The sequence below is a fragment of the Rhinolophus ferrumequinum genome, chromosome 15, assembly GCF_004115265.2.
Source record: "Rhinolophus ferrumequinum isolate MPI-CBG mRhiFer1 chromosome 15, mRhiFer1_v1.p, whole genome shotgun sequence".
In the NCBI taxonomy this organism is placed as follows: domain Eukaryota; kingdom Metazoa; phylum Chordata; class Mammalia; order Chiroptera; family Rhinolophidae; genus Rhinolophus; species Rhinolophus ferrumequinum.
Window position 1 is genome coordinate 50,741,224 of NC_046298.1, and position 23,457 is coordinate 50,764,680.

Sequence of the window (23,457 nt, forward strand, 5' to 3'; positions counted from 1 at the left end):
GCGGGTGAGTGCGGCGCGAAAGTCGCGCCCGTCGGGTGCTGTGCGGAGCAGGCATTGCCTGCTGTCCTCCCGTCGCGGGGTTAGAAGGGGAGGTGTGGTCGGAGACTAGGGACCCAGGGGGAAGACAACTCCCTCCTGGCGAGGAGGTAGGCTTGGGGCGGGCCGATCCTCCCGGGCGTGTGCGGACCGAGGACGGGAGTCGACTCCCTCTGGGTGATGAAGATGGGCGGGGGTCTCCTGTCCTCCAGGTGTCTGGGAGTAGGTGGAGACAACGCAATCAGGGTGTTTTCCGAGGTGGGGATGGACTTGTCATTCCCAGTTGATGGGGCCGCTTCAGGGCAAAAGAGGGGGCGCTTCGGCGTAGCCCTCACGCCTCTCCCACCTCCCAAATTCAATCTTCTCAGGACTCTGCCCACCCCCACGAGACACGTCGAGGAGGAAGGTATGGCTTCCGGGCTTCCGGCGGCCTGGTTCCGTGTGAGTAGAGGCTTCTTTTGAGTTTCTGAGTGTATCTCTGGATCTGGGGGCGGGGGTGGCCGTTAGAGGGTAGGACGCCATCCTCCCTGAGATGCCCCCAGGCCTCAGGGCACCTCGGAGTAAGCAGAGGGACTGACTGGGCGTTAAGAGACCCTGATGGACGGAGGAACGTAGGTTGCTTAGCTTTCCAAGGGAGTGGTTAGCGTAGAGGTCAGATTATGGAGGGTTCTAACTTTTCAAACTGGAGGGAGACGTTGAGGGAGCTAAGCAGGGATCAGACGTATATTTAGATTTCAGCAGTTACTCTGGCATCAAAGCTAAAGATGACAGGAGCTCAGTCACTAGGAGAAAAGGAGAATGGATCCTTGACAGGTGCAGGAAGTAGAAGCAGCCTGGTGGGGTATGAGGGTTTGGGTTTGAATCCGCTCACCAAATCCCCTAGTGGGAGGCGTACACACTGACATCAGTGTTGGAATCCCCAGGTTAATAAGAAATAGGTTTTTAGAAAATGAAGAACCTTCTTTAGCCTCGTGGTGTCCTCCTCTTTGTAGCCTGATAGGGTCAAGCTTGGGTTTGCTAAGGTTCAGACAAATGGAGGAACACATGATGGGACACCTGGAATGCTCTCAGGTCATCTTGTAGACTGTGCCTTCGTGTGCTCAGTCAGCTTCCCACATTGTCAGCGTGGTTGAGGACGGGCCTTGGCTGAACAGCAACCTGTGGGTTTTAGGAACCAGTGACCTTTGAAGATGTGACCCTGGGTTTTACCCCGGAAGAGTGGGGACTGCTGGACCTTGAACACAAGTCTCTGTACAGGGAGGTGATGCTGGAGAACTACAGGAACCTGGTCTCAGTGGGTAAGGCTGGCCTCTATGTCAATAAAGATCTGCGCTTTGCAGCACGAATGTGGTGCCACTGAAGTATGTGTCTGCTTGGGCTTGGGCTGCAGGGATCAGAGTGCAAGTGTCAAGGCCCTGATGCTTGCAAGAAAGGGCTTTACTTTGTACCCATGGGAAAAGGGCAACTTCACATACGACTTCTGAAGCTTCACCTAGTCCATCCCCAGAGGCTTTGAATACGAGGGAGGTGGATCTGCCAGGGGTGTTTTCAGCTGCAGTAGTGGATGCTTACTGTTTTTGTAACAAGAATTCCAGAGGACCTGCTGTTTGTCCGATGGCTCAGGAGTGTCATCACAGACCCTGATCCATTCCATCTGTCTGTGGTTCGTGTGAACTTTTCCATTCTTAAATTAGTACCTTTGTTATTGTGGCACCCAGCATCCAGTATCACGTCCATGTTAAAAGCAGAAAGGAATCTGGAGGATACAGCCCTGGCTAATGTTCTTTTCACAACTGTGAAAGAGCAAGAAAGAAAAAGCCCTAAGGCTCCCACTGACAGACTTTCCCTTTGAGTCTTACTGGCCAGAACTGGGTGCCACTGCCACATTTACCAGCAAGGGAGTCCAGGAAAGCAAGCAGCTGACAAAGGGGATGCCCTAGACCAGAATTCATGCCCTAGCAGGGGACAGCATGTGCCGCAGCAGGAAAGCATTTCTTCCCGAACACAGACCCCCCCAAGCCCTGTCTCTTTTCCCTTGGGCAGAACATCAGCTTTCCAAGCCAGATGTGGTGTCTCAGTTAGAGGAGGAGGAAGAGCTCTGGTCGGTGGAGAGAGGAATTCTTCAAGACACCTTTTCAGGTGAGAACCAGGCACATGGGAATCTTTGCAGGGAGTGGGCTAATTGGTTAGTCTAGGACTGGTGTCTTAGAAAAGAAGGTGGACAGGAGAAAGCCCAGGGGGTGCTGTGATGAATGGTTGCAGACATGGCTGGGTCAAGCACTGTTTTTCTCTGGCCTCAGAGTCGCGTGTACTGCTTAGTTGAACGTGAACGTATTGCCAGTGGCAGGTCGGCAATAGGGGCTCCCTCACTTTGCTCCACTCTTTGTCTACTGCCCTCCCCTTGTGTAATCACCAGTAACTAGTGTCTCTAGCCAGACTTTTTTTTTTTACATGTATGTAAATATAGACTTCCCCAACTTAACAATGTTTCAACTTTACAGTGGTACAAAAGCAGTACCCATGCAACCATTCTGTTTTTCCTTTCAGTACCATATTCAACAAATTACATGAGATATCAACACTTTGTTATCAAGTAGGCTTTGTGTGAGATGATTTTGCCCAGCTGTAGGCTAATGTTAAGTGTTCTGAGCATGTTTAATGTCTGCTAGGCTAAGCTATGATGGTGGTTGGTAGGTTAGGTGTATTAAATGCATTTTCAACTTAATGTTTTCAACTTATGATGAGTTTATCAGTTTGTAACCCCATCACAAGTCAGTTTAGTTCACTTTTTTACATAATCACACATTTTCATAAGTTTATGATGGACCATTTGCATTTTTTCTTTTGTGAGTTCATATATTCTATATATGTTATTGATTTTAATATTGCAAATATCCCAGACCAACATTTATTTTTTACCTTTATTTAGTCTCCATAAAGTTTTATGATTTCAGGAATTTAAAATTCCTGTCTTAATTCCTATTCTAGATTTTGTGTCATATATAAGCAGATTGTACAAATACTCTTATATTCTAGTATTCTTTTGTTTTCTGTTTAGTTGTTCCATTTATCTGGTGTTTCTTCATGTATATGGCATGGGGCACAAGTTCTGTCAACCCATTTCTGACTAGGTTCTTCCACTTACTAGAAATACATCTTTATCATGGACTGAATTCCCTCAGCCGTCATCATGTGCAGGCCTCCCCCTTGGCCCCTCCCTTGATCTCTGTCTCAGAGTAAACCCCATATTGCTGTACTTACTGTAGCTTTCTAACAAATTTGGATAAATGGTAGTTCCTTTCACTATTAAAAAGTGTATATTCCTAGCTGTTGTAAACCACCTAGTTTGCCAGATTAATACTTAGCCTCAGTTTGTCAGGGTTCATTGAGAAAAATCCTTGTTAGAATACGTATTACGTTTGATTGGGTTTACAAATTTCTTGATGCACAATTGGTCTGTCTGGTCAAGTTTTGGCACAAGGGCACAAAGAGGGTTGTGCTTGCCCCACTGCTGTGTCCAGCCTCGCAAGGATTGTTGGGCTCTTGTAGCTGCTGTTACTGCTTAGGTTAATCCTTCTTATAGGCTTGCAGCCTTGTTCTAGATGAACCTGCCATGCTGCAAAATCTTTCCGTAACGTCCTCAGTATCCTCATTTGATAGCAAGGATAAAGGAGGAGGCGACCGTATGCATTTTTTTGTTACTACTTTTGGGCAATCACGTGAATGCATTCACCACAGCTGGTACTTCCAAAACTTTGGATGCTTTCCCTCACTTTTGTTCTTTGTGCTTTAATGCAAGTGGCACTAGGATCACCTGCTTATGGCAGCATGCAGCTGTGAAACCTACACCTGACCCCGTCTTTGGTGCCGACCTTCTCCTGTTCACCACTACATAGACTGCAGTCCCCGTACTCTTTTTCTGGACTTCATGTTTCAGGTTGATGGCTCAGCATTAATGCTTTCTGTTTTTCTTTTCCATATTCAAATTCATCCCTTTCATTCCCTACATTGAAAACCTCCCTTCAAACCATTAGCACAGGTCACTGAACTCTGCCTCACCTGGAAGGTGTCCAGCAACACAAGTGCTTTGCATCTGCCTACCATGGTTTCTCTTCCCTGTGGTTGCTTCCTTTGATCCAGCCTCTTAATGTCCCTTCTGGTCTTTATGCCTCTGGCTGTGGCAGGTTTGTGTCTCATCCTCCCTGGAGTTTAAGTCTCATGTCCTGTGGGGGCAAACCTTCTGGCCATGCACTTCTGGACGATCTCGTAGTTTCCTGAATGTAGCTGCCATGGGGACATTGGGTGCCTGTGGTTTTCCACATCTTGGGAGAGCTGACTTGACAGGTGACAGGAGATTCAAAGATGGTGCCCCAGAGTGAGACCATGTGCATGGAGGTTTATCAGAACACTCTTACAGGCCTGAGGTTACAGGTGCCTGACTCTTCTTTGCTCTGTCACACAGAGTCCTTTGTGTGATGTTTTCCCTCCATGCCTTCCATTCTTTTGCCCTTCAAGTAACCTTGAAGATCTCTGTGGAAGGTCTCTTGTCCCATGCATTATATTAAGCTGGTAGTAAACCAGAGACCCAGCGTAATCACTGCCACTGTAGACTTTGTAGTCTGATAGATGGCAACCTCCTACAAAAAGGTACATTGTTGTTCCCGTCTAAACACAGATAAGTAGGGGTAAACACTGAGAAGGAAAAGAGCGTAGTGTAAAGCAGGAGCAGTGGCAAGTGTCTCAAGATGATGTGGTCAGGGAACACTGCAGGGGTGAGATTTAAAGCAATTCCTGAAGAAAAAAGTCTGCAGACGTGTGAAAGTGGTGGTGAAGAGAGTTTCCAGGCATGGAGACACTGTTTGGTGTGACTGAGAATGGAACAAGCTTGGCATATTCAGGGAACAGAAAGTCACCCAGTGGGTGGGGACGAGGTCACTGAGGTGTATGCAACTTAAGTTTGGCAGAGGACACGGGGCCTCCACTATAAGGGGAGTTGATTTTCATTGAGGAGGTGTGTGGTGTGGTTTCTCACAGCTCATTCTGGGTGCTTGTGAAGAAAGAACTCTGGTAGGGCACAGATGAAAGCAGGCAGGGGGCATGGTAATGGAAGAGGTGATGATACCTGGCCTGAGGGAGTGGTAGCAGACTTCTCCCCACTGCAAAGGTGGATTCATTGGGGCTAGGTGAGTTATTGACCAAGAGGGCAAAAGAGAGGAAGCTGCCAACAATCTCTAAGAGGTGAAGGCTTCCAGGCATTTCCTGTGACTGTTACGTATTTACTACATCAATATCTCATTTTAAAAATGCAATAAGAAAAATTACTAAACCCTGAATTTCTGGTGTTAAAGAGTTACATGGAGGAATCTGGCAAAGGCATAGATTTTCGAAGGGTGGAAATAGAGGTTTTGGTTTACTTGTTATGTTGAAATAATTTTGCAAAGACTTACATGAATAATACAAAGAACTTAATAACTTCCACCTAGATTCAGGAGATTGGGATTGTCCCATGTCCTGACCTGTTCTGTTAATGAGGAATGAGAGGGGACTTAGGAACATCTGAGCAGAGGCTGTGGAGCCAGCTGAATGCAGTTGTCTGGACCTCTGCAATCATAGGCATTTGGAATGGTATGCTTGAGTGTTACATGAGACAGCCATCTCCTGCAGTGGTCTCTCTTCCCATACTGGTGTGGCTGTGCCTCTGCTTCAGGCGGAGAACTGGGGCTGAATGGAAAGCAGGGCGTTTCTGACACAACTCAGTTTTCATGCCTCTCCGGCTCTCCATGATAGCGACAGCAGCAGCATTGGCATTGGCTGAAGTAGAAGGGAAACTGGGTAAACGCTTAAGACAGATGGCATTCATCTTTAAGAAGGCACTGATTTGGAAGGATGCTGTGAAGATAAGGAATGTGGAGAAATGCTTGACAGCACTCAAATCTTTAGCCATCACTCAGTGTTCTTTCAAGAAAGTACTTCCATACGTGTGGTTCAGGTAGAAAACTTGAGACATAATCGATTTAATCGTTAGGATAGCAATGGCATGAAGACACTATTTTGAAGGTCATGATTGTAGGAAAGCCTGTCAAGAAATTAAGCAGGAGCTTAATTGAGCCCAACACCTATGACCATGGCAACTCTCAAAGTAGTACCAACATTAGTAGAAAAAATATACAAGAAGGAGATCATTCTATTGGGAGGAAGAGAAGGAAATCCTTCTCTAGATTCCATCCTTTATGTAGCCTGAGAGAGGACTCACATGGGGAATAGGAAATCAATCAATTTGTACAAAGAAAGGATAGTTCATTCAAGAACAAGACTGAATGAGTGTTTTCAGTGTGAGAAATCCTGTTTTCAGCTCAGCTTGGCTCTCTTTAAGAGAAGGATCACACAGGAGACTAACATGCAAAAATCTGGAATGGAAGAAGTCCTTTTCATGAGTGTTTCAACATGAGAACTCAAAACAAGGATGAAATCCCAGGAATCTGATCATAGCAGGAAAGGCTTCTGGCCTGATTCAATCTGACTTGAGAGAATTCATACTGGATCAAAAAAGTTCCAGTTGTTGACTTTGGAAAAGTTCTTACACCAAATTATTACATCTGAGAACTCTGAAACCATGGGAATGTGACTGCCATGGAAAGGTTTCATGCATAGCTCTCTTACTCAGCATCACAAGTCATACTGGAGAGCCCCTGAATGTAATCAGTGTTAGGAAGGCATCAGGAGTCACAACCCACTGTCATGAGCCCTTCAGTAGGAGTCCTCATGGTGCCCAGCATCAGAGGACTCATATGAAAGCAGACTCTCAATATAAGCTATGCAGGCAAATCATTAGCCTTAGCACTCACCTTATTTGACAGAAATGACAATAACAAAAAAAATTTTACACTGGAGAGAACCTCTTTGAATAAAAATGAAATGTTTGACCCTGTTCTTACACCAGATAAGTCATAAGGCAAACTACATAAAACTTAGATCACATAAGTACACAAATAGAGTAAAATAGGCCATATTCTTTTCCAATTTATTTTGTTATCTGACCTGAACATCTGAAATCACATGAGTGACAGCAGGCATCCTTATTTCAGTTTCCCAAGTATGTCTCCAGTTGCTAAGACAATGACTGAATCTCTAGCTCAGGAAACTTGAGTGAATAAGTGGTTGAAGAAATTGAGAGAGAAGAGGGCATCTTCAAAGAGACTCTGAAGACAAGGCCAGGCTTTGAAATGCAAGTGAGTAAGGGATAATAAAGGGAAATCTTGAGATAGTGCTACAAAAAACTTTGAGAGGCTCACATTCTTGAGGACTAGGCCAAGAGTTTAGAATCTTGAGTAACTATCAAACATGCTTTAGCAGGAATCCAGCCTAGCAGAGTGTGGTCACATACTGTGCAATCTTTATTCAAGAACACTTTGTTTGCTATCACCTTCCACCCACACAGTTGCTCTCTAGGAGCCATGTAATCTTGATCCATCTATCTTGGGACCATGCTCCCTGGTGTGCAGATGTAGTACCTAGGGTAATTTCAAGGCTGAAATGCCTTAACTATTGAATAGGAAGGAAAACAAATGAACTAATAATAATCATTTGACTCAAACATTCTTTGGGGGGGTGGAAAAAACCTCCAAAAGTCCTAAGGAAAAAGGAACAATGATAAGATCAAAGCAGGAATAAATGAAACAAATGGAGGGGGGAAAATAATCCAAGAGCCCATTTTTTCTGGATAGAAAAATGCAAAACTAATTTTGATTAAATAGAAATAAGAGATGTGGTAGACTTGGTAGGGTTATCACTTTGTGAGGGGTGTAAATGTCTAATCATTATGTTTTGTACACCTGAAGCTAATAAAATAAAAGAGGCAAGCTAGAAATCTACATGGGGTTGGGGGGGAAGACTCTAAACAAATATTTACCAACACGTAGTTGTTTCCATTATAGTACTTGGCACAACTGTTACAAAGAATAAGCCAGCTCTACGTACTATGTGAAACAATCTCCAACATAAGTGTTTATCTTTTAACATGTATCTTACATATATAGAGATGCACATAGCAGTTTTCCTTAAAAATATACACACAAACAAATATGAATGTCAATTGGTTATGACGGAGAATGTAGAAACTGATAGACTGTGATTGTCAACTGAGAAGGAAACTGGGTTGGCAGGTGACTTTCCATTTTTAGAGGTGCTGCCCCAAACTGTTCATAAAATGGAAACATCTGTCTCCCTCCTGCTGTGTCACCAGTTCCTGACACAGCATAGGTGCACAGTAATTACTCATTGAGTCTAGGAATTAACAATAAGATAGAAAGATCTCTGGAAAAGTGTCAAAATTAAATTTTTTAGAACAAAGTAGTCAGATGCATCTCAGTACGGACCTGGGCAGTGAATATTTTCCAGCTTGTTAGAAGGTAAGTTTCCATGGAACATGAACAGTTCAGTGACAGCAGAACACAGACTGGCATGTTTACAGGTTTTTTTCTGTAAAGTATACATAGCATTGTTCTCACCAAAGCACAAAATGAGAAAAATATTGAAAAGGAAGTACTTGTAGCTCATAAGAGCCACCTCAAAATGCTAACCTTCTGAAATAGTATTTGACACAGATGGAAGAAAGATTTTTGTTACTAATACTCTTGAAATGGTACCTAAGAGTAAATTATTAAGGAATGAGCAGCTCTATTACAAGTTAGTAGGACATGGAACACTTGTATAAGTGTAAGTATTGACTTCTTTTGAGAACTTACAAAGTCTAGAAGTATTTGAAGTCCCTTGTTTAAGTCCTACAGTGATCCCAGCCATTTTAGTGCTGCTGGAGCCATTTTACCTGTGGGAGCAGGAATTCAAGTCCCTAACCTGGCCCGTCTGGAAAGAACAGGTGGGGGTGTAAACTAGGTGTCTTCTTACCTGGTGGCCTGCACTCCCTGCCACTGCTCAGGCTGCCAGGTAGATGGGAACTCGAGCAGCAGCAAACCTCCCATAATAATTTATACATGGACACAATTACAATGCTGGTGAGATTTTCTGGAATTTGACAGAAATTCCTTCAAGGCCCTTAGAAGCTGTGTTGAGTCAACAAATGCTGCTTCAGCCTGCCAGAATGCCAAGTACTGTTGTAGTGCAGGGTCACTGGTGAACAGTGGTAAGGTCCCCATTCATTCCAGAGCAGCCACTAGCATGTGTGGCTGATTAAGTAAGTTTAAACTGACTAAAGTGAATATTGTTCAGTTCTTAGTCGAATTGGCCATCTTCCAAATGTTCATTGGTCACCTGCAGCTAATGGCTACTAAGTTGAACAGATGTAGAACATTTCCTTCAATGAAGAAAATTCCGCTGGGCACTGCTGCTCTGAGAAGGTGGAGGTGACTAAGTAAATTAATGAACCAGATACTTTGAGATGGCAGTGCTATGAAGAGAAATGGGATGTGCTGGGGGAAGTGGGGAGGCATGGGAGGACAAAACTAGTTTAGATCTGGGCAGGAAGATAGCTCTGAGGTGAGAGCTGGATGGGGAAGGGGAACCAGGTGAAGATGTTGCAAAGACCTCTGGGAGAGAGACTTGGGAATTTAAGATGGTCGCTATGGGTGCCTTTGGTGTAACGGGAATAAAAGAACAGGGTTTGGATCCTAACTGCTGTGTTCCCCCACGTGTAGCCTTAGGCAGGGTTCCTAGCCTCTCCCAGCATGGATTGTCTTTGTCTAAAGGTTGGATGCTGCTGCTTACGGGAACTGTGGTAGTGTGAAGCTCAGGTCCTGGGGAGCCCTCCATGAAATGACAGCTACTGTTACTGATTTGAAGACTGCTGTATCTTCCTCTGGGCCTGGCTTTGGGGTTTCCGATGCACAAGACCCAACTGACAGCCTCAGCAGTCCCATGGGGGTGACACTTAGAAGGCAGTGCATCAGGGTGCCCAGCAGAGCCGAGGAGTGAGTGATGGGGAGAGGAGGAGGGTGGGTATAGAGCTGGAGGCACCCTGGACAGAGAGGAAAGAGGATGGGGGAGCTGAGGGAAGCACTCCTGACGCTACCTACCACAAGTTCTTAAAAGGTAGTTACCATTTGTGGACTGGTAGCCCCAGTATACCTGGATAGTCGATCAGCATTCACTAGGAAACTCTTGAGCACTGAGGGATACTAAGCTTAGCCTCAAGAGAAGGAGCAGAGAGAAGGAACACGAGAGAAGGAAACAGCAGCTCCTATCATCCTTCACTACGTGCTGTACCTGGCATTTAGGTACCTAATCACAGAGTTAGGAAACGTCGTCCAAAAGTTGAATTTGTGTAACAGGACACTAGAGAAATAAGGAGTTGCAGGTGAGTGAACTACATTGCCCAAATTCCCCCAGGGTCATTCAGCAGGTGAGTTGAAAGCCAGTATAGATGGTCCGCAACTTACAATGTTTCGACTTTATGATGGTACAAAACTGTACTCCAGATTTATAATTTTGATTTTTTCCTGGGCTAGTGACAGGTGGTATGATAGTCTTTCGTGATGCTGGGCCTTGGCAGCGAGCCGCAGCTCCCAGTCAGGCATGCGGTCACGAGGGTAAGCATCTGATACTCAAAAGTGTTGCTTTGTATTTTCACATCCCATTATGCCTACAAAATGCCCATCTGTCTCCTGCTTCTGCTAAGAATTGGAAGGCAATAACTCTTGATATGAAACTCAAGATAACTGCCCAGCTGTAGGCTAATGTGTTCTGAGCATTTAAGGTAGGCTAGGCTAAGCTCTGATGTTCATAGGTTAAGTGTATGAAATGCATTTTTGAATTAACGATATTTTCAACTTAACAATGTGTTTGTGAGGTTTTAAGTCAAGGAGCCTCTGTACTTGGAGCTGCAGCTAATAGAGATTATGCAGCCCAGGCAGTTGAGTGGGTTAGTGAATCACAGCTATGTTCCAGTGACGTGAGGATCCAGTTCTACCTGCCAGCGGGTAAACTTAAGGGCTTCCATTTTCTACCTTAGAGGGCTTGGAATGGTCCAAAGGATGAGTTTTTAGAGGACTGAGGTGCCTAGAATGACATTTACCCACCAGCTTCCAGGCTCGTGGCACATTTCATTTACTGCATAGCACCCAGTAGGTGCATTATGACTGCCGAACCTGTATTGGCCTAAAGAGCTCCTACAGCAGGGAGAGCTGTGTTGCAGCTCCCCTGGGCTTGTCAGCACCATAACGATTGGCAGTTTCTGACATCCAAACCCAGAAAGGCTGACTTAAAACAGTAAGAGTTAACATTTTGAGCATTCAAGATTTTAAGAAACCATCTTGGTGTCCCTAAGGATAAGAGGAGGAACTAAATACATGATCAAGATTAAAGGAGAAATTAGTAAATTAGAAACGGAGTGGGGTAGAGGGAGTGGACTAGAATAAAAAGAACACAACAGTTATTTGAAGGGAGAAAGCACTAAATAAAAACCCCTCTGATTAACCAAGGAATACAAAAAGTTTAGAAATTAGAAAGCAGTGAAGCAATACGGAGAACTAAGATTGTTTTCAAGTGTCATGCATGATTATTACTCAAAATGGTCCAGCACGGAGCCGCTAGGGAGCCCCCACATAACTCCATATTCATATCCGGAGACTTGTCAGGCGTCTGGGACTCCGGTTAATTCCTTTTCCTGGCTTCCCGAGTTACCTGAGATGGGTGAATTTCAAGCCTTAAAAGCTTTAATTGAAAGAATAAATGAACTATGATTTCAAATCAAGTATTTGGATTGGGGGGGAACCCCAGAAGTTCTAAGGACAGGAAGGGAATTAAATACTAAAGATAGCAGATAAAATTGAGTTAGTAAGGGCAGGCCCCCAAATTGAACTAATTCAAAAGCTTATTTGGGGGGGAACAGGTTGGAAATGGGAGATCACACGCCTGTAATAATTCTTACCAAGAAAAAAAGACACTTCAAACGTCGGAGTGACCGACGATGGCCGAGAATTACTAACCTAGCTCAGGACCTGTTTTGCAAGCCGGTGCGCCCAAGGCCAGCCTGGGGCGGCCCCACCCTGCGCTGGGCGAGTTCTCACCCCGAGCCGAGTCAGTTCGCGCGCGCGCCAGGGGTTTCCAACACCTATTAGGTCTGTGCAACGATTAACACCGGAAATCACGAACAAGCCAGGTTTGTGGGGACGTTTGGAGGAGGAAGGAAAGACAGGAAGTTCTGCGGGAACCGGGGTAGAATTTAGGAGGGGAGGCGGGGCGAAAATGGATTAGTATTCCCGTGCTCGTTGCTTTAGGGGTAAATGACCGCTCGCGCACCTCGCATGGTCCAAAGGGACGGACTTGCAGTTCCGGGAGGTGTGCGCGGAAGCTCCACCTGCACCATCGCGGAGGCGGGGGGGTGGGGGGGTGGGGGGCGGAGGCGACTGGAGCCCAGCGCCCAGCAATTCACTAGGCTGGGTCTGGACCACACCCTAAGCCTCAACATGGCGGCGCCGGAAGTTCGCGCTGCGGAGGCTCCTGGGAGTTGTAGTACGCCGTCGCTGGGCGCGTGACGCACTTCTGAGCCGGCCGGAAGTCGCGTCTGTGGGCTCTTCAGCGTTCAAGGAGGCGGGGCGTTGCTCTCCTCGCGGGCGGAAGCGGCCGGTAGCTCCTGGGTTCTGAAAGCCCAGCTTCCCAGAGACGTTTGAAAATCGCGCCATGGCAGAGCTAGCGGGTGCTTGAGGATACCGACACCGAGAAACACGTACGGGCATGTCGTGGTCAGGTGGCTGCTGCTCTTGATTTTTTTTTTTTTTAACGCAGCCGCAAGTACTCCTCACTAGTGATTTCCTGCCCTGCGTTTTTTTTACTTCACATGGCAGGAACTTCACTATGTTATTAACAGTCACACTAAAAGCAGTGTAATTTTTAATGCTTACGTGGGAATCTTTCAGTTTTCCTGAACCGTGTTTTAACACTGACTGTGTTTTCCAGTGTTGCTCCGTCCTTGTGCCACGTTGCTCACTCAGGAAGTGGGTGTTGTGGAAATGAACCCCACTCAATTAAGGACACCCAGAGCCCGCTGTAGCAAGGGGTTCAGCCACCATACCTTGTGTTTAGTAGAGACTATAAGGCAGGCAGGGAATGGGGCGATTTATAGTGAAAATAGGAAGGTTCTAATTGGAGGTTATGGGCTGGGGGCAAAAAAGAGAAACGGAGTCATTAGCCAACCGTTTGGGCTTGTTGCCACAGAGGTTGTGGAACAGAGTTCCATTGTCATGTGGTCTGGCTTTCGTCTCTGAATATTCATTGCCTAAGTGTCTCTACATCTGTCTTCCTCTTCAGATAGCTCCCTGACCATGGGTAGAACTTGATGACAGTCCAAGGGCATTCGATGCAAAGGCTTTGAGTTCATGCTGTAAGTTCCTTTGCAGGTAGAGTTGTGCTAACCACTTACACTCACAATAGCAAGGGTCAAAGTGCAGATTTGCTTTTGACATCAGCCATGCCATTTCTGTTTTTATAAAAATATAAATTTAATTGGGAGTAAACCAGCATTCGTTGTTATTAACGTTGTAAACTAGGTTCCCAGATCCAGTTCCATAGTAGGACAGGGAGCGTTTTCCCACACCAACAATTTTCAGACACCAGCAAGGTCTCAACTCAATCCTGACGCTATCTACCCGGAGATGGCATCAGATTCCACAGATTAAGCGTTTAGTCCTACAAGACACATTCTTCAGATGCCGGCCCAGGCTCTGTGCTTCTGACCAGCTGGATATAGATTGGTGGTTCCAACGACCCCCTGCAACTCAGAATACCATTCGTAAGTCCACTTTGTTACCTGCTATAAATCAGAGTTTCCCACACCCCCTCCTTGGGTTCAGTTAATTTGCTAGAATGGGTCAGAGAAACGTGTTACTTGGCTAGATCACTGTAAAAGGATATAAATCAGAAACAGCCAGATGAAGAGGTACACAGGACAACGTATGTGGGAAGAAGCAAGAAGCATGTAATTTCAATGCCCTCTCCAGACATACCACTCTCCCGGCATCTCTATGTGTTCGCCAACTGGGAAGCTCTCCTAAGCCCATCCCCTGGGGTTTTCATACAGGGCTCTTATATAGGCATGATTGATAAAATCACTGGCTATTTGTGACTGAGTCAATCTCCAGCCCTTCTTCCTTCCTGGGAGGTGGGGAATGGGGGGACTGAAAGTTCCAACCCTCTAAATATGTAGTTGGTTGGGTCTCCTGGCAACCAGTCCCCATCCCTAGGTGCTTCCTAAAAGTCACCTCATTAACAAAACAAGACACCGGGAGCTGTGAGCCAGGAACTGTGGATAAAGATCTGATATGTATGAGAAATATATTTGGAGTTGTAGAGAGCTTTCTTATTTCCTATTGCATAGTACACCCTCCTTAGCATTTAGGGCCATCCTGGAGTTTTTCTGTTCAGTGGATGTTCTTGTGGACTTTATGCCCGGACCCAGAGACCCTGCTTATCCCAGACAGTCTCATTCTTGGCCCCATGGAGGCAGGATCGGATTCTGTTCCCCTCTTGGCCACAGGCATATATGGCACCAGGTCTCTTCTCAACCCCTATTTCCTCTTGTGTGTTTTTTTCTCGCTGTATTGAGAATTTACATACCGTAAAGTTCACCTTTTGAAAGTGTATGATTTGGTGCTTTTACTATATTCATAAGGTTGTGCAATTAACACTACGATCTAATTTCAGAACATTTCATCACCCCAAAAAGAAACCACGTATCTATTAGTCATCAGCCCCCAACCCCCTCAAGTCCTACATCTCCTGAAAATCCACTAATTTACTTTCTGTCTCTTATGTATCTATTTTAAACATTTAATATAAATGGAGTCATACAATATATGGCCTTTGCGTCTGACTTCTTTCTCTGAGCATCATGTCAAGGTTCATCCATGCTGTAGCATGTGTTAGTACTTCTTTCTTACTGTCAAATAATATTCCCCGTTCTGTGGGTAGACCCCATTTTGTTCATCTATTCATCATTGAAGGAACATTTGTTTCCCCTTTTTGACTATTGTAAATAATGCTTCTGTGAACATTCTTGTACATAGTTTTTGTGTTGACATATATTTTCAATTCTCTTGGATACATACTTAGGCATAGAATTCCTGGGTCATAACATAACTCTATGTTTAACTTTTTGAGGAGCTGCCGGACTATTTTGCAAGGTGGTGCAGCATTCTGTGTTCCTACCAGCAGTGAATGATGGTTCCAGCTTTTCCATATCTTCACCAACAGTTGTTACTGTCGCTCTTTGACGATAGCCTTCCTAGTTCCCTATGTCCTGTTATGTCAGGTGGTTTGCATTCCCAGGTGGCTAATGATGTTGAGCATCCTTTCCTGTGCTTGTTGGTCATCTGTCTTGCTCTGCTTTTGACTCACAGGGTGTCCTGAGGCTCCATTGGACCCTCAGTTGGGTCCTCTTCCTGCTGGGGATCCCCTGATGAAGATCAAGGTTGTTGAAGTTCTCACACTGAACCAGGAGGTAGCACGTTCTCGGAATGCCCAGATCCGGGCCCTCTATTCTGAAGATGAGGGCCTGAGCCCAGAGGTCCTCAGGGAGCCCACTCAGCGGCAGGGCAGGCATCCAACTGACCCCGAGGCCGCTCGCCAGAAATTCCGGGGGTTCCGCTTTGAGGAGGCAGCGGGTCCCCGTGAGGCGCTGGCCCGGTTGCACGCACTGTGCCGTCAGTGGCTGCGACCTGAGGTGCGCTCCAAGGAGCAGATGCTGGAACTGCTGGTGCTGGAACAGTTCCTGAGCGCTCTGCCCGGACAACTGCGGGTGTGGGTGGAATCACAGCACCCAGAAGACTGCCAGGAAGCAGTGGCCCTGGTAGAGGATGTGACCTGGATATCTGAGGAGGAAGGTAAGTGCAGTGGAAGGGTGGGGGGGTAGAGGGTCATTGCTGTGGGGACATCATGGAGGATGGAGAAAGGGTTGCGGCCACTGCATCTATGCCAAGGGCATCTGCCTCCCCCACGTGTTCCTGAATCAGAGCTTCAGACGCTTCCATGCTGGCATACCTGCCATGGCCCCAAGGTCAAGGGCTGTGAGAGTGGCTTTATCCCTGGACCCCTTTGTGGAAATGGAAGGTCTTGGGCCCCACCTCAGAACCACTGAAGCCCTTGGCTGGGGCCTGATAACAACATTCTTTAAGGAGCCCTCCATCCACAGGCTTCTGATGGAAGCTAACGGATAAAGTGCTTCATTTTCATCCCTTTGGGATTCTTGCCACCATGAGCCAATAGAAACCCTGACTTCAGTCACACAGGCATATTTCTGGGGTACCTTCTAATGTACACACTTGGTGAAGGCTGTGGATAAAGTGGTGACCAAGATGCACAGGATTCATGGACTCATGAGCTTAACAAGCCTTCGGTCTAGCAGGAAAGACGGGAATTTGACAAATGTTTATGAGACAGTGAGGGTTTGAGAGGAACTCAAGGGTATTGGCAGTGGGGCCCGTGGAAGCCAAGTAGCTGGTGTGGAGTGGTGCTCAGGAGGGAGCAGGAAGGACGTGCCAAGCAGGGGAAGCATTACCTGTGAGGCCCAAGATGGCAATGGCATATTCAAGAATCAGAGAAATTGGGTAGGTCTGTACCCCAAGGGAGCAGAGGGCATGGCTGGCAGGGACCTTGAGAAATAATAGTCTAAAGTAGTGAGAACCGGCCCGAGTTCTAGGGACAGGTGGCAGGATCGCAACATGCTGTGGATGGTGGGCCGAGGACAGGGGCAAGACTAGAAGTAGATGCGCCATCCAGAGCTATGACCATACTCCCTGAGAGGGGTGGCAGCAGTGGGGGCTGGGCAAGTACGAGTATGGGATGCATTTGGAAGTCAGACTCCATGAGGCTTGATTTCTGTGAGGCTGAGTTCCATGGAGCAGACACTTCTTTGCTAATCTCCACTGCCCACCCAGCATCTGGGTTCCCTGAAGATGTTTTTGAGCGAATGAATAATTGATTGACTTTTGTGATTGAGGGGGAAGGTGCAGGGCAGATTGAGAGAACAGGGCTTCAGGCAGAAGCAAGTGTGGCGGGGACGGGGCAGGCAGCAGCAAGAGTAGTCTGATTCTCATGCAGAGTCTGGGTGCTGCTGTCAGCAGCATAATGGCCCCCAAACGTGTCCACGTCTAATCTCTTGAACTGTGACTGTTATCTCACTTGGCAAAAGGGACTTTGCAGGTGAGATTAAGTTAAGGATCTTGAGATGGGGAGAGTTTCCTGGGCTGTTTGGATGGATCCACTGTCAACACAGCGGTCCTTATAAGAGGCAGGCAGGAAGGTCAGAGTCAGATGTGACATGATGACAGAAGCAGGAGAGGTGCAAGGAAAGGGCCATGAACCAAGTATCTCAGGCAGCCTCTAGAAACAGAAAAGGCAAGGAATATATTCTCCCCTAGAGCCTTTGAAAGCAACATACCATGTTGCCCTGAAAATAAGACCAGGTCTTATATTAATTTTTTCTCCAAAAGACACAGTAGGACTTATGTTCAGGGGATGTCATCCTGAAAAATCATGCTAGGGCTTGTTTTCTGGTTAGGTCTTATTTTTGGGGAAACATAGTAGTCCTGCTAACATCTTGCTTTTAGCCCTGTGAGGCTTGTGTCAGACTTCTGAGCTCCATAAAATAGCAAATTTGTGTTATTTTGTGCCTCTGTTGTGGCAATTTGTTAACAGCAACAATAGGAAACTAATACAGGTGCCAAGGAAACCATTGTGGAGCTCATGAAAGTAAGTACATCCTGTGTGTGACACCTCGGGGGTGAATTAAGTCAGCATTACAGAGGACAACAAGAAGAAGCCTTCCAGAGAACCCTGAGAATCCTGCATTTGTGGTTGGCGTGTCAGCTAGAACTCTTGGATGTGACTGCCACAAAGCCTTGTACAGAATGGTCCAAGGACAAGGACAATGTATTGAGAAAGTCCCAGGGTGGTCTAGCTTCAGGCATGGTTGGACCTGGGGGCTCTAATAGTGTCCGTAGGACTGGTCCTCTCTGTGTCCCACTGCTGCTGGCTTCACCCACCCCACAGGCAGGCTGTCTCCATGTGGGACCTCCCCACAAGGAATCTCTTAAATGTTCCTACAAAGCCTCTTTGACTCTCGTTGGCCCTGTGTTCATCCTTGATTCGTTCATTGTGGCCAGGGGGAAGCAACAGACTGGTGGGCCAGCCTGGGTCACATCATGTACCCCTTAATAGTGAGGATGGAGTCATCATGATAGAAGCCCATGGACCATGTGGGGACATGTAAGGAAACTCGGATATGAAAGAACCGGGGTTGAGAGGGCGAGGCCAGGAAGGGCTGTTTGCTGAGGTGGAGGAGACTTGGTAAAATTCACCTCAGGATGGGTGTGCCTGGAGAGGGGTTGGTCCTGGGGGCCAGGGCAAGTCCCACCTTGCCCCCCATGGTGACAGGAGAGGGCGTGGACTTGGAGGCCAGAAATGGGGTCTTTGCCTCTGAGGAGGTATGAGGCCAGCTGCTGAGGCAAGTGTGGAGATGAGGTGGCTGCCTCAGGAAGGACTGACTGGATCCAGGGTTCTCAGCAGTCGGGGCACCTATACCCTGTGGGTGTCAGCTCTCCAGGTGTGGGGATTTGGGCGTAGGCTGTTCGGAGCAGCTGGCCCTGTGAGGAGAGGGGCCACAGCAGAATGAGATGTGTGTGCCGGCCTTGTGCATCCGAGACGTGGGCTGGCCTTATGCTGATCACATCTAGCTGATCCCTTATATTGACATGTGCTCCCAGCCTCAACCGCCCAGGACCCCACCTGCTCTCTGGAGACCACAGCTCCGCAGAAGGAAAAGGAGAATGAGACCTCCTGGCCAGCAAAGGCACTGTCTGAGGTGAGTGGAGGGTGTCACCCTGTCCTCTGGTCACAGCATCCCCTGTGAGGTGGGCCTATCCCTCAGGCCACTAGGGCCGTGCCTTTCAGAATTTCTGAGCCTGAAAGGCAGGCCTGCCCTCCAGCCACGCGGCGTCATTGGAAGACAAGAAAGGTCAGTGACTGGGACTCCAGAAATCTGGAGGCAGGATGGTGTTTACAGACATTTGGAGGTGGGGCAGCCTCAGCCAGGAGCAAGCAGGCCCATCTGGATCCTGTTAGAACCAGAGAGCCCCTCGTCCTTCAAAAATGAACACTTAGCTGTTTATTACTGAGAGTTTGGAATTTCCTTCAAAGTAACACAGAGCTGGGGCATGGACAAAACAGGACTGTTGAGGCTCAGTATGACCAAGCCATGGTGTGTATGTGGCACTAGTCAGGGCTGCTTCTGCTGCAAGTGGTTTACAACCGGCTCAGGCATAGAAGTGCACGTACTGGCTCTTCTGGCAAGGCTGTATCAGGGGTTCCTGGGTAATGGGAGGATGCTCTCTTCAGCCCGTCTTGTGGCTCTGCCCCTTGTGGGCAAAATACCTCTCTGATCCAAGCAAAGTACGGTAGGGAGGCCTCTTCCTCCTAGAGTCCTGGTCAGCTCCTTAGAAAGTACTGATCACCTCAGGCCACCTGGGTGACTACCCCACCCCCAAGCAGCTCCTGATGCACCACATGGGGCGGGGCTGTGCCCAGGAGGGCCATCTCCTATGGGGAGTTGTGTGGAAAGGTGACCTGGATACTGGTGTGGGTCGGGTGGAGGCAGTGTGCCTGCAGCACTTGCAGCTCTTAGTGAAGTAGGGACTCTTTCTCCAGACTGGGCCACAGACTCTCATTTTGTGAGAAGAGCCCCATTGGACCTCTAATGGCCCCAGTCAGTGTTTCTAGCACACCTCCAAAGCAGAGGTACCCCAATACAACAAGCTGTCCGAATGTCCTAGCCAGCCTGTCTTCTGTCCCCTTGGACAACTCCCTGACCTTTCTGAGTGGTCACACAATATATGACATTGCAGGAACCAGTGACCTTTTTGGACGTGGCTGTCGATTTCAGCAGGGAAGAGTGGGGGCTGCTGGACCCAACACAAAGGACCGAGTACCATGACGTGATGCTGGAGACCTTTGGACACCTGGTCTCCGTGGGTAAGGCCTTGCCCACACAAGCCACTCCGCACTTTTAGGACAGGGGCACCCTGGGGGCCCTGAGTCAGGCTTTGTGTCTTCTCTGCACTTAGCACGAAGACTAAGCATGCCCTCAAGAGTTGTGTTCCCATCCAGGGCCTTGAACCGGCACTGTGGACCTGGAGGAGTGGTTGCATGGACAGAGGCAGCCTCAGTTCCACTAAAGGGACTGATTTGCTGTCCACCCTGAGGGTGCATGAGAGCAGGAACTCGGAGAGCTCGGACATCACTCCCAGCCCTCGCCCCAGCCCGTGATCACCAGTGTCAGTGTCCTCCCTGTACTATTTTGCTGCTTTTCAGTCTCTCCCCAGGTTGCATGACTGTACTTGGGGAAAAAATGTCCAGCTTTTGAATAGTTAATTATATCATACTATCAACTCACTTTAGTGTTTTCTCCCTACGTAATCCACAACTTTTGGTTTCTTCCAGGGTGGGAGACTACACTGGAAAGCAAACAAGTAACCGCAAAGTCTGACATTCCTGAGGAAGAACCAACCTGCAACCTAAAAATGGAAGAATTCTCAAGGGCCGATGCCCAGTCCTCTACCTCAGGAAACATCTTGCAGGGTGGGGCCCTGGAAATACTGGACACGGCATCGAAACAAGCAGGGCTGACTCAGGGGAAAATCCATCCTCAGAAGCAGCACTGTGAAGGCCACAAATCCCAGGCAAACAGTGGTCTTCACACAAGTCATGTTTCACACCAGAAAACCCTCCCTAGAAAACGCTTGCGAAAGCGTGGCTCACGGGTTAAAAAGGTGACACACAAGTCCCATGTAAAAAGTCATCAGAAGAGCTGCAAAGGGGAACAAGCTAGGGAAAGCAGCAACTGTGCAAGAACCCTCAGCCAGAACACCCAACAGGTTACATTTACAAGAATTCACAAGGGGAGCCAAGTTTGCCGATGCAGTGCTTGTGGTAAAACGTTCCGAAACCCGAGATACTTTTCTGTACATAAAAAAATCCACACAGGAGAGAAGCCCTACGTATGTCACCACTGCGGAAAGGCGTTCATTCAGAGCTCCTCCCTCACACAGCATCAGAGAATTCACACTGGAGAGAGGCCATTTAAATGTCACGAGTGTGGGAGGACTTTCAACGATCGCTCCGCCATCTCCCAGCACCTGAGGACTCACACGGGGGCCAAGCCTTACCAGTGTCAGATCTGCAGAAAAGCCTTCCGCCAGAGCTCCCATCTCGTCAGGCATCAGAGGACCCACACTGGGGAGCGCCCCTACATGTGTAATAAGTGTGGCAAGGCCTTCACCCAGAGCTCGCACCTCATAGGGCATCAGAAGACGCACAGTGGGATGAAATACAGGAAGAAACACCTACCTCACAGCCCTCAGGCTTGTTGAAGAGACACTGCCTTTTCTACCCGATCCTGCATCGTAACGCAAACTGGCCCAGTTGTGATTCAGAACTGAATGTGAAAAGAAGCACTGACTGATGGTGTTCTCAAGACCAAAGGACTACGAAGGACACTGTCCTGCCACACAGATAAGAAAACTGGTGGGGAGCTGTTGCTCATGAATGTTGACAGTTGAAAAAACATTTAATTTTGCAGTTGATTTGCTGTTATAATTTGTTCATTTGGTCATTAAAAGTGATTATTAGTGAAAAATGCTTATAATGTAAGTTTAAAATGCCAGGTAGCAAAAAGTGTGTGCACTTATATTTGTGGTAAAGTATTTATGTGTATGGACGAGTACTAAAAGACGAGATGGATTAAATAAACTATATATTTCTGTCATAGAATCTGTGTGTATTTTCCTACCTATTTAATGAAATATCTTTTCATTACTGTTTTGATACCTAAAATCAGCAACGTCAAAAGGATGGAGATTGTCAGACCAGTTTTAGCAGATTCTGTGTAAGGCTGCAGTGCCTCTGGCCCAAGATTCCAAGTGACTCAGAGGATGAGTGTGTCATTCTGTTCCTTATGGTGTCACCAAGATATAGCTAGATGCAGGGAATGGGAACCTGGAGGAACGATTGAGGTCTGGGGGGCTGGAAACCCCAGGCAAGCATGGCAGCCTCGTGGGCTTCACATTCCACTTCCCCTACGAGGGAGGGAATGACCCTGGCTGGACGTCCATCACCAAGTTAAGCAACAAGACACTGGCAGTACAAGAGTATGTATTTGATGCCCATGTTTCACGAGATGACATTAAAATTCTCCAGGTCACACAGCCTACAACCCATTCCACAACTCCACCTTTGTTCTTGAGTTCTGCATAGTATTTCAAAACATTTTCTAAATCTCTAGGTCAGAAGTACTTAATGTTCAACAGGTGTTGGTTGAGTGCTGCCCTGCACAGCCTCTTCTGGCACAGGGCTCATGGCTGCTAGATCACATTTAATCATTTCTACAACCTGACAGTGGCATTTTTGGTGGCTTTGAGGGATGAGAACATCTGGGGTTGAAGACCTTACCCAGGGTGCCGCTGCTCTCCCACACACGAGTTGGGGGCCTTTCCTAGGGAGAGCGCTCAGTTCTCCATGGGGAATGTCAGCAGCTCCTCCAAGTCCCGATGATGTAGAAACCGTCCATTTTCTTGAGAAGTGGCCTCACCATGGTGCCCAGTACTGGCTGGTAAAGTTCACAATCATGTCCTCAAACGAGGTCACTTAATCTTGAAATGTCACACATTGATTTGTTGCCAGAAGATGGTCACTGGAGGAGGTGAGCTGACTGCTACCTGTGGCAGTTTCAAACATGGCCACAGTACTTTGCCATTTTTCCCTTCCTAAAACCTGGCTGGGCTTGTGACTGTTTTGACCAATAGCATCAGCATAAGTCATTCCATGCAACTTCCATGAGATGAAGTCCTAACGAATGATGTGGCTGTCTTGTTGCTGGAACACTCACTCTCGGGTTCCCTCTCTAACCCTCCTGCTCATACCCTAATCCCTCACCCTGACTTAGCCCCTCGCAGCTCTCATGGCCCTCACATTACCGATGGAATTACAGTTCTCCAGCCCTGGTAGGTCATGAGCCCCACGTGGGCAGAGCCTAGGCTTGGCTGTTCCCTACTCTCCACTCAAGAAATGTTTGCTGCACGTATCCATTAACAAATTGATCTCCCCATTATAACCATCCCCCCCTCCCAGGACAACCACCCCCAGGCCCCAGTATTCCATGATGTCCCTACCTCTCAGGGTTGATGACAGGATCATCCCCTGGTTTAACTCTAGAATCACCCCAGGAACAGTGGGTATGAGCAACTAAATCATCTGTACTTCTGTAAATACCACTAAGCCTCAAAGCAAGAAAGAGTTTCCCTTTTTGGTTTTCCATCAGAGATTCCCCAGGTATCATCAAGGAGAAGGTCTTGGTTTGGTGTGCTAGCTGGTTTTTAAGCCTCTCACACTTTGCTAATAAACTATTCTAGCAAAAAGAACAGG

General features: G+C 47.3%; 1 protein-coding gene across 1 annotated transcript; it reads left to right on the plus strand.

The window, feature by feature from the left end:
- Window positions 1–15: 15 nt before the first annotated feature.
- On the plus strand, window positions 16–21,785 carry ZNF274 (zinc finger protein 274). Its single transcript, XM_033127685.1, has 7 exons — window positions 16–477; window positions 1,208–1,334; window positions 2,080–2,175; window positions 15,384–15,866; window positions 18,747–18,844; window positions 19,884–20,010; window positions 20,479–21,785. The coding sequence occupies exons 1-7, from the start codon at window positions 217–219 to the stop codon at window positions 21,405–21,407; spliced, it is 2,121 nt and encodes a 706-aa protein (XP_032983576.1). The 5' UTR covers window positions 16–216; the 3' UTR covers window positions 21,408–21,785.
- The last annotated feature ends 1,672 nt before the right edge of the window (window positions 21,786–23,457 follow it).